At 36.2% G+C, this 10,873-nt stretch overlaps 1 protein-coding gene across 1 annotated transcript; it reads left to right on the plus strand.

The window, feature by feature from the left end:
- Nucleotides 1-7,073: 7,073 nt before the first annotated feature.
- Nucleotides 7,074-10,606, plus strand: il1b (interleukin 1, beta). The gene is made up of 7 exons (XM_039678070.2): nucleotides 7,074-7,224; nucleotides 7,319-7,363; nucleotides 7,487-7,565; nucleotides 7,651-7,828; nucleotides 9,224-9,382; nucleotides 9,875-10,014; nucleotides 10,116-10,606. Exons 2-7 carry the CDS (start codon nucleotides 7,320-7,322, stop codon nucleotides 10,341-10,343), a joined length of 828 nt encoding a protein of 275 aa, XP_039534004.2. The 5' UTR covers nucleotides 7,074-7,224; nucleotide 7,319; the 3' UTR covers nucleotides 10,344-10,606.
- Nucleotides 10,607-10,873: the final 267 nt, after the last annotated feature.

Below are 10,873 nucleotides of genomic sequence, written 5' to 3' on the forward strand. Positions count from 1 at the left end.
AATTAAAATAAAAATACACACTTAGTCATTGTGCTTTGGTCGGAGTTTATTCAAAATTATAAATGAATGTGCTGCTTGAATACATTAACTGGCACATTTGGTATTCTGTCAACACAGGCTTTGATCCTGAGTTTAGGTGTAACATAGAAAACAGCCAATCACATGCTGAGAGAGTTTATAGAACATTAAGAATTTAAACAAATGTACACAGGAAGATTCGTCGTCTTTTGGGAGGTGATGGAAACTACAGTCGTTGGCAGGATCACTCTGATTTCGTTTTCAGCTTATGTTCAAAACAATCACGTTTAAGCCACTGAACTAGTTTAGTCCGGTTATGCATACAACCGCGAACAGCACATGTTGTCCCTGAGCTCCGTAACGACATCTCTCATAAAGATTTGCGTCTTTAAATAGTAAAATAATTCTCTGAAAAACAGCTAGCATCATCGCTAACTAACACACAAAATACCATTGGAATGCTACTTCCGCCGCGTCACCGGAAGTTTCACCCACTTTATTTTTTACAGGAGCGCCCCTCGGAAACTTGTGGATAATTTTTATTCATATTATTAGGTCAATTTATTCGTTTAATTTTACAGGACTTTCTGTATAGGCTATTTCCACTGCCACTGGACATGTTGTAAAGTCGGATCTATGTTTTCATTCCCAATAGTATACGGTAATGTTAAGACTTACTTGTGAAAAGCTCTATTTTCGGTGGTCCGGCGATTAGAACAGGAAAATGCACCACAATCCTCTGGCATCTTATCTGCTGCCACGCAACGAAACTATAGGAATACGACCGGTTCAAGATGGCGGCCGGATTTCTCGGTTTCCAGCGGCCAATAGGGTGTCTAGTCTCTATGATATCTATCCCAATTAGTACACCTTACTTGAAAAAAGCATGCAAACCGATTGCACTCAAAAAACTGAGTAAAGTGAAATAGAAATGATATGTAGTACTAACAAGTGCAAAATGGTACTCAAACCAGTCAAGTAGCCTAATGTTTACAAGGTTTTTCTGAGTAACGAAAACAGTACATGCAAACAGTACAGATTACTAAGAAACTTTACGTAAGTTCAAGAAATTATTGGACTTTAAGTAGGCTAAAGTTAACAAAAAAATTCGTAGTAAGAACAATGTTAGATTTTACAGTGTAGGCTACTTTATACTGTTTACAAACTCTTACGTAAACAGTAGGCCTATCACTGTTGTCGTCTGACTTAATAACAACTTATTTACATAGGCTACTTAATGAGTCATATTATCGTAGCGTAGCCTACACTAGACCAGCTGCTTTCATAATCTGAGGTGTTCTCCTCAGTGAAAGCCTAATGCGCTGTTACAGATCCTAAATGTGGAAGTTGCATAAGTGCAGAAATTCTGCATTCACCCCGCACCGCAAGCGGTTTTAGTGAGTGAATGGGGATTGCCTAACAAAAATCCTCACTTTTGAACAATATAGTTTTTCTAATAACCCAATTGTGGATATTCTTTCACTGGAATAGCCAATTAATTAATCTTAAACTTTTTCTGTATTTGACCTATGTGAAAATGAAAGTTAACAACGCATTCTCACCCCAAAGCGTCACCTTTGACCATGCTTCAATATTTGACGTTTTAGCCGCCCTTTAGCGTCACTTACATGAAGCGATCCTACGGCGTCATCTAACTGAAGGAAATCTAGTTCTAGCTAAAGGAAAGCGTCAGTTAGAGGACGCGGTTAGGTTTAGGTGTGGGGTGGGGGTAGGGTACACACGATCCTAGGGCGTCATCTAACTGACGCTAAAGGGCGCCTAAAGCGTCAGATATTGAAGCATGGTCAAATGCTTCCCAAGGCGTCAGATATGTGACGCCTTGGGAGTGAGAATGGGCTGAAGTTATTAAGATCACATATGGGGAGCGCGGGGCACAATAACGCGGGGTTAAATGTAACACAGATTTTTTACATAGTTCGTCAGGATCTGTTGTCTTTCCGCTCTTTTTCTCTTGCTGCCACAAGACGGTCTCCCGCGAATTTGCGGAAAGTTTTGATTATATTTCGTGAAGATACTGGACCAAGAGTGTTTTGACACCATGAAAGTAAATTTTTTCATCATAGATTTTTTTCTGTTTCTGAGTTGGGTGTATACGCTTACAAATCTAACTTTATATCGCCTTAATCACTGTCTTGTTGGCTCAAACATAGCACCGTTTTGAAACATGTCAGCAATTCCTAGCGACTGTTATCTAGGGTTAAAATATGTAATACACAGCGGGGTTCGTTGTAACACAGTGTTACATCTAAGCCGCCAAATGTACAATGATAATCAAATGAAAACGGAGCCACACAACTTTTCAGGTTAGAGTATACATTTAACTTTGTTGGACTTTCACAAACAATGTTGGAATTTAAAATGTTTAAAATGTATTGTATATGAATGATAACTTGTTTATTTATTAAAAATATGGCCTGTTTTTAACGCAATAAACCCTTTAAAATTTTTATTTGAAGCTCATTTGTATTATTATTACAGTTATTATTATTAAATATAGTAATTGTACATGCAGCTGCCACACACAAATCTAATTTAATTTTATTTATTATTATTTATTGCAAAACTGTGTAGCCCTTTTCTATGTCTCTATCCATGATATTTATCCATAACAAAAGGATGATTGGATGAGGGATGGATGTATACAGATGCACAAACAATATCAAACTATACAAATAAAATAGTACTGAATTATGTGTGTTACACAAGTGTTACATCTAACCCCTCTATCTGTTACAATTAACCCCGCACATGGGCTAAGTTGTCACATTTGCTCTTCTGTCACTTTCAGTCCAACTGTACGGAAATGGTAGGTCCTAGAAAAAAACTTTAAGTGTTCATTTGTTGCAGAGATGTGTATGTTGCTTGTGTAAAAAAAATATGAATCTAACATAATTACTTTTTAATTAATTGAGCCAAAACCATGCGTTAGGTTGTGCCCCGCTCTCCCCTATCTCTTCTGTTAAAGTCTATTGATGAATCCGAGATTTTACTAGTCACCATGAAATCAAAATTGATCATTTGTTATGGGAAATTTCAGTATTATGAGTCATCCATGTATCATTATTTTTTTTAATTCATGCATGATCATAAACTTACATAAACTCTCTCTTGCAGTGACATCACTTCTCTGATGATGTATTTACTGGTGGGTGTGTGTGTGGGGGGGGGGATCGACTAATAGCAATGAGATCGACATGAAAGCAATGAGATCGACTAATAGCAATGAGATCGACTAACATCACATGAGATCGACTAATAGCAAACTACAACCATCCAGTCAATTCAATATGTTCCAAAGCAATGGTATCTTACTTTATTTTTTTTAAAAAGGCACCCAATATAAAGTGAAAAGAGAAGGGCCTAAAACGGACCCGTGGGGCACACCGCATAATAGGGGAACTGACGAAGAAGAAAACTTCCCAATGCTCGATTGTTCAGTCTTTGAGGTTAAAGGTTGCAAGATGCCGACTTTAAAGTCCCCGTGAAATCAAAATTGAACCTATTTACTTTGTTAGCGCATATTACTAATCTTGTGGTGAACAATTAATCCGTGCAAGTAAATATATATTAAAAAAATGTTTTACCTTAGTAATCTTTTATCAAAATGTGAAAAGTTACTTCCGGTCTGGAACGGTTTCTTTTTCTGATGACGTAGGTTTCACAGTTTGGGTGGGGAAACGCTTAACCACTCTCCTCAAACCGTTAGTTTGCTATGAGCGAGAGATGGAGAGTAGGAGCGCTAGAGTAAAACCCTGCCCTCTGTTCAATATTCCGTTTCACTTGGAAATACGTCACAGCACTGGAGAAAAATCGTTTGCAACTTCCGGTTCACGGGGACTTTAAATGCTAATGCAATGATATTTATTTTCAATGGTTTCATCTGCAGAGTTATTTAAGGGGTATAGATAGCAAACTGACATTGAATCAACGTGGAAATATGACATCGAAACAACGTTGATCTAACATTGTTTTGCTCATCGAATTAACGTTGAACCAACGTCAGACGCGTCATTCTTTCAAAACTAACGGAAAATCAACTTGAAATCAACGCGTTGTTTCAACGTTATGAAAGCAAACCAATTTTCGATTTTCATTTAGCTTTGAAGAATGCCGCGTCTGACGTTGGTTCAACGTTAATTCGATGAGCAAAATCAACGTTGTTTCAATGTCATGAGAGACGTCGTTTCCACGTTGATTCAATGTCAGTTTGCTGTCTGGGGGCCTATTTGTAAAAACTAAAAGGTGTATTTTTATGACTTTAAATAAAAGATCTTAATCTTAAAATGTATTCTGTCCACATATTTTTCGTCATCAGCATAGCCTACCATCTGCGCGCTGTCAGCTCTCTGTTTGCATGCACCACAGCACATGCGCAAGTGATTTGAACGTTCAAAAATATGTCCAAATATATGTCCAAACCCATGGTCAAAGGTGTTGGGTGTAATGCATTTCAAGTACTTTTCCCTTGAAAAATTACAGTTAGGGATAACTTTCATGACAATAGTGGATTTTACATTAAAACGTTACGTCTAATGCAGCGCAGTCTCATCCCAAGACGTCGTTGCATATAACTGACGTCTTGGGACGTCTTAATTGTGTCCATACGTCAACATCCGCCTTTTTAGGGTACCCTTAAACGTCGTTATCGGATCCTAACCCTGCCCCAGACCTAAACCTATACCCCGTCACCTAACCGACGTTAAAGGTAAAGCGTCAGTTGTATGACGGCCCGGGATCGTCATGTAACCGACGTTTAATGGTAGCCTACCCTAAAAAGGCGGATTTTGACGTATGGTCAAAAGCAACCCGATCTGGGAATTCGTACGAATTTTACGAGGTGGCTAATTCGTAACAATTTGTACGACCTCACTCGTACGAATTAGTACGATTTAGCTAATTCGTACATATTTTACGAATTAGCAAATTCGTATGAATTCGTACGAATGACCTACCCCTGACCCCGCCCCTAAACATAACCGTCACGTGGGTTTAGACAAATCGTACAAATTTGTACGAGTGAGGTCGTATGAATTAGTACGAATTAGCCACTTTTGAATCATTCGTACGAATTCGTACGAATTGGTCGTGAGATAGGGTAGTCAAAAGACGTCCCAAGACGTCAGTTACATGACTTCTTGGGATGAGACTGTGTCATCTAATGATAGAATGTATGGTTTTAATGTAAACTTGTTCATTTAAATACTTTGGTCAATTCAAGATTATTTAATGCAATTTTTATTATTTATTTGAAAGAATTAAAAGAGCAGTTTCATGTCTATATCTTTGTATTGTTCAATTTGTCAAAGTTGATATGGGATTGAGAAAGCAATTACTAAATAGCATGCAGTACTTAGAAATCAATTACACTTTTGAACATATAGCTTATTAATTCCTTTTTTGTCACTTACCCAAAACTAAGCTAGACGGTGCAAAGTGGGATAAAATGAAAGAGCACATGAACACAGAAAATTATTAATACCCTAATAATGCTACAAATATCCACATTGATGACCTTTGAAAAATGTTTGGAATTTTTATTGACATTTTAGTCAGAAATGTGTGGTCATGTGAAAATCATGCGAACTCCTTTGAACTGAAAAGAAAAGTGAGGGTTTCAGTTCAACTTTTCTCTCATATTGTTATGCACAAGATATAATTTGCAGAAATATGTGAAACCTTTGGACCCCACAGAATGAGGACAACTCAACATGGACATTAATTTAATAACAGTCATCTTTTACATCTCATGGACACCTGTCAGACCTCTGAATGTGATATTATGGGATGTTATCACAGTCTTGCAGCAGAGATCAGGTCTGGAGAGATCAGATAATGGCCGTGCCGAAAACCTACATTTATTTGACAAGTAGCCTAGGCTAAATCTCAAAGATGAGTGTAAAAGTGTTTTGTCGTATAGCAGCCATGCTGTCAGAGGAGACCGGGGTTAGTTGTCACACAGGTTAAACTATCTTAGTAAGTGTAATGTTTTCAATTTCATAAGTTGTTTTTTTAACTCATGTTGGTTTCAAAACTGTTGCAAAGTAGGATAATTTTACTGATTTTTTTTCCCCCCATCAAACTTTAGTTACATCATATTGTTGCAAAAGCTGTTGGTGACCAAAAGAAAGAAAAAACCAACTGGCGTAATTATATTTTTTGTTGCTGATCAAAACAATGTGTTAATGTTTTTGCATTTTACCTATTAATTTTTTTTTTTTTTTGCTGTTTTGTTTTATAGTTGTACTGTAATGTGTTTGCTGAAAAGCCTCTTATAGGCTGTTTAAACAAGGCAAGATTTCATTAAAACATATGTGACAAGTGAAACGTGAACTTTTTCTTGGACAAGGGACATATTCACTTGGATTTTAGATCTTGAGAAATATTCACATAAATTCATCAGCTTATTTTTAAAAGACAATTTTGATCTTACTGCATCATGCCTATCAAATTAAATGTAATAATACAAATATACAAGTTGTCTGACAACTGTTAGTATTTTTTTAGTAGTTATTAGAAGGCTAGTTATTTTATGTCACATAAAAAATGCTATTTGCATAACTAATTGTTTGAATTAATGTTTTAATTTTGTAATTACTTTTTACTATTAAAACAAATGCTTTTCTCCGCTTACTACTTTAAATAAATAATAAAGTAAACATAATGCCAAACTATTTAATCTATCAAACTGACTTTTAATTATGAGAAAACATGATCATAAAAGAAGGGGTTTTAAGTTATTCTGTTAAAATAGCATTTTTTTAACATACATTTTGTAATGATTAGATCCAGATCGATCCAGACAGCAATGAGCAATGACCATTGCGCCATATTTAAGAGTGCACGTGAGCACATCCTAGCGTTTGCGTCATGACATTAGTAGAAAATGTAAATAATTATGTTTAATATTTTTCTATCAAAGAAAAAAGTACGTTTACGCGAGTTGGTTTACGTCTTTACGGGATTTACCACTTTAAAACGTGGCGCACCTGCTCTGATATGCCCGAAATGTCGAAAACATGTTCATTTACGTTACTTCCTCCAATCCTCATTGAGGGGAAATTCCCATTTTCAGGACCGGTATATAAAAAGGAATACTTCTACTGTCACAACTCATTAAACCACAGAATCTCACAAGAGAAAGAACCAATTCACTCATTCTAGAAAGGGAACTGAACTAAACGACAGGTATGTGACATTCAATTACATCTTTAAGATTGCGTTTTTAAAGAGATAGAATATTATTTTCTCAATGTTTAACCCGTTTTCTGCTTTATTTTAGAATGATGGCATGCGATGGATATGACATAACTCTGGCTTATGATGAGTAAGTTTCCAGATCAAACGTTTTCATATTATTATTGAATAATCAAACACCTCTCGTACATCTTGAATTTGCTTTGTTTTCATTTGTCGTCTAATTCTATACTTGATTTGTTTCCTTAAACAGTGTATCTGAGACAGACAGTGCATTTTACTCAGACAGTGCCGATTCTGACGAGATGGACTGCTCAGATCAACTATCCATGGTGGGTTGCTTTTAAATATGCTTATAAATGTGGTCTAATTAATATGAAGTCATCTAAAACCGCTCTAAACATCATTTCTCCACAGAGCTGCAAATGCAACATGGATGGAAGCATCAGATTGGAAATGTCGAGGCATCCCCCCAGCATGAAGCCGGTGGTGAACATCGTCATTGCTGTGAATAGGATGAAGCACGTCAAAACAGTGTCTTCAGAGTTTGGTGCAGAACAGGTGCTCGACATAATCATGGACCGTGTGATTCAAGGTACCACTACCAAACTTGTATGCTGCTAACACTAGCTTCTGGCGGTTTAGTTGTGCATTGACTGAACTGGTAAACCACATTAGTCAAGATGGTCAGAGCTGGTGGGCCACCACAACAAACCAGTTACTGTGATCTAGTGACCAATATGACCTAGTTTGTCCTTTGAAACCACTATAATATTATGAATTTGCAATACCATACTAAAGGATAGTAATGAGAACTGAATCACGACTATTGTCTTTTTCATGCTACTTTACAGCAACATTTTAATTTCTTTAGTATTTGCATCATGAAAATGTGATTATTTCCAATAACTAGATTAAGATATGTGATGAGCAAACCTTCACTCCCATTTATAAGCAATTTGTTCATTATTCTGGCTATTTTACCACCATTATTCACAAATGAACAGCACAAATAATGAACTGACACACAGTAGGTGTGTTTACTGGCCACTGTTTTAACACATTTGTTTGGGCGTATTGATATAACAAAATACTGCATCATATTTATGTCGCGCAATGATGTCAGTATGTACTCGGTTTCTTCAGCACCTCAAAAATATGATGCTTTTTTACTTCTGTTTACTAGTTTGCGTCAAATGGTGTGATTGAAGGCTGAACACATCGTAGAAATCACACACTCTCTTGAGTAGGCTCTTATTTTGAAAAAGTAATTACTTCGTGACCCATAAAAAGTATGTTCTATATAGTACCACTGTAAAAAAAAAATATATTTTTTAATGATTTGTAATCACATTTTTTCTTTTTTCAAATCAACTTAGATGATTTATGTAGTTCAGATAACATAATATTTTGAGTTTCTGATGATTAAATCAATCTCCCTCGTTGTATTAACTCAATTTTTCCATTTCAATGAACTTAAAATTAAGATAAAACCAACAATATTTTTTTTTACAGTTTTTGTGATTCAAATGTACTACAGTCGCCATGTTGTCATTATCAAGCGACCTACCAGCGTTACTTCATGTTGCTTCAGTCATTCATAAATCCTCTCCCGTGGCCTCATGGGATAGTAAAGTGTCCATCATATGCACACTTCAGAATCTCACCAGAAGTACTTGGTCATTCAGGAACTTTTTGCGTACTCTTTTATGAGTACCTTAATTTTGGACATACTTCTTTTATCACATACTGTTTTTCGCCTACTATATAGTAAGGAAGTGTGCGATTTCAGATACAGCTAAAGTGTTTACATGCCTGTTTTTTTCACATCAGTTTGCTCAAAGTATTGTTTCCATTATAATCACATTATGAACGTAGTCACTAATTCTGTTATTTTCCTGCTTTAAAACTATCCGTATTGTATAAAGCACTATATAAATATTTTTTTTGTTTGTTTTTGACGTTCACTAATGTCTTTTTATTTCCACAGAGCATCATATGGAGCGGGTGGTGACACCATCTTACACCAAGACCAACCAGACGGTGAAGTGCAACGTTTGTGATCAGTTCAAGAAGACTCTGGTGCAAAGCACGGGATCTCCTCGTCTGCTGGCTGTCACGCTGAGAGACGGAAACAATCGATACAAAGGTAAATCTCATCACTCTTCCAAAAAAAAGGTTCAACGTGGTTCTAAAACTAGGGTTCTTGACTCAATTTATGCCAAAAAGGTGAAGAGTCCTAATAATTGCATAACACTTTCATGCTTAAAGGGGTCATAATGCCATTTTCAAGTCAATTTGATTCTTTAGGGTCTAATTGAAAAGTTTGTAATATACTTTAATTAAAAATTCTCATTAGTATTGTAAGAAAACACTCATTTTACCCTTTCATTTATCATTATGTGATGGTTGTGTACAGGCACTGCCAACACACATTTCAGTACAATCAACTTGAAAAAGTGCATGTACCATTAATTTTTCCAATTGATAACTTCATAATGTAATTTTGAATGAAATCTGAATCCATAAAATGATGGGAAGCTCTGAAAGGTACTACATATGAAGCCCCCTTTCTGAGCTTTCACATTTAAACCCGACTTCAGAAATGATCCTCTTAACCTACACCGTTATTTATTTTCAGTTGATTTCAGTCTGTCGCTGTATGCGTCAACGAGTGCCCCCCCGAATGCATCCCAGCCTGTGTGCCTGGCAATTTCCCAGACCAATCTCTACCTCGCTTGTACCACGCTGGACGATGCTTCCCCCCACCTGGTCTTGAAGGTTTGTTCCCCACGCCATGTTTCACAACCCTATTATTGTTTTTTCTGTATCCACATTATAAACGAAAGATTTAATCCCCTGATTTTTTTTATTTATTTCAGGAGATCAGTGAAACATTAAACACCATTAAAGTCGGTGACCAGAATGACAACCTCCTGTTCTTCAGGAAAGAGACCGGTGTGGCTAATAACACTTTTGAATCCGTTAAGTATCCCGGATGGTTTATTAGCACGGCTTATGAGGATTTCGAGCAGGTGGACATGAGCCAGATGTCAAAAGGCCGATTCACAAACTTCACGCTGGAGAAGAAACAACTAATCCGGAGTTAAGAATCAAATTTGATTCCGTAAATATCTTCAGAGCGTATGTACCAAGTACAGTTTATAATTGGATGTATTTATTAGACTCGATGTGTCCTTTGCAGATCTTGGCCTTCTGGTTTTTGTTTTTTGTGATGGATTGGGATTCTTCAAATGTGAGGATTCTTCAAATATTTAAAGGATGAATGTTTGTTTACATCCATATTTTGTACTAATATTTAATATTTATTGTAAAGTATTTTAATGAAATAAACTTATGAAATGAACCGTTACATGTTGTCGAGTTGATCAGATCATTAGAGCTTCATTTGAACAGGATGTCTCCACCTAAAGTATTTTCAACATAAAAAAAAAAAAACACAAGATAAAGGTTGATAACTTACTCAGATAACATGTATAAAAGATGATGGCAGTTGTTTTTCCAAACGTACATTTTAATCACTTCAAAATATGGGTACATATTACCCTTGGTTCTACAGAATTAGGAAATAAAGCTTGAGCGCCCTCATGTGATTGAAATAATCACTGCACACAGACAG

Source organism: Pimephales promelas, chromosome 23 (assembly GCF_988280905.1).
Source record: "Pimephales promelas chromosome 23, fPimPro1.hap1.1, whole genome shotgun sequence".
NCBI lineage: Eukaryota > Metazoa > Chordata > Actinopteri > Cypriniformes > Leuciscidae > Pimephales > Pimephales promelas.

Bases quoted from the DNA above. Each gene is read 5' to 3' on its own strand.
- il1b (XM_039678070.2), top strand. From the start codon at position 7,320: ATGATGGCATGCGATGGATATGACATAACTCTGGCTTATGATGA. The intron at 7,364-7,486 runs GTAAGTTTCCAG...TTCCTTAAACAG, and splicing joins ATAACTCTGGCTTATGATGA to TGTATCTGAGACAGACAGTG. The intron at 10,015-10,115 runs GTTTGTTCCCCA...TATTTATTTCAG, and splicing joins CCCCCCACCTGGTCTTGAAG to GAGATCAGTGAAACATTAAA.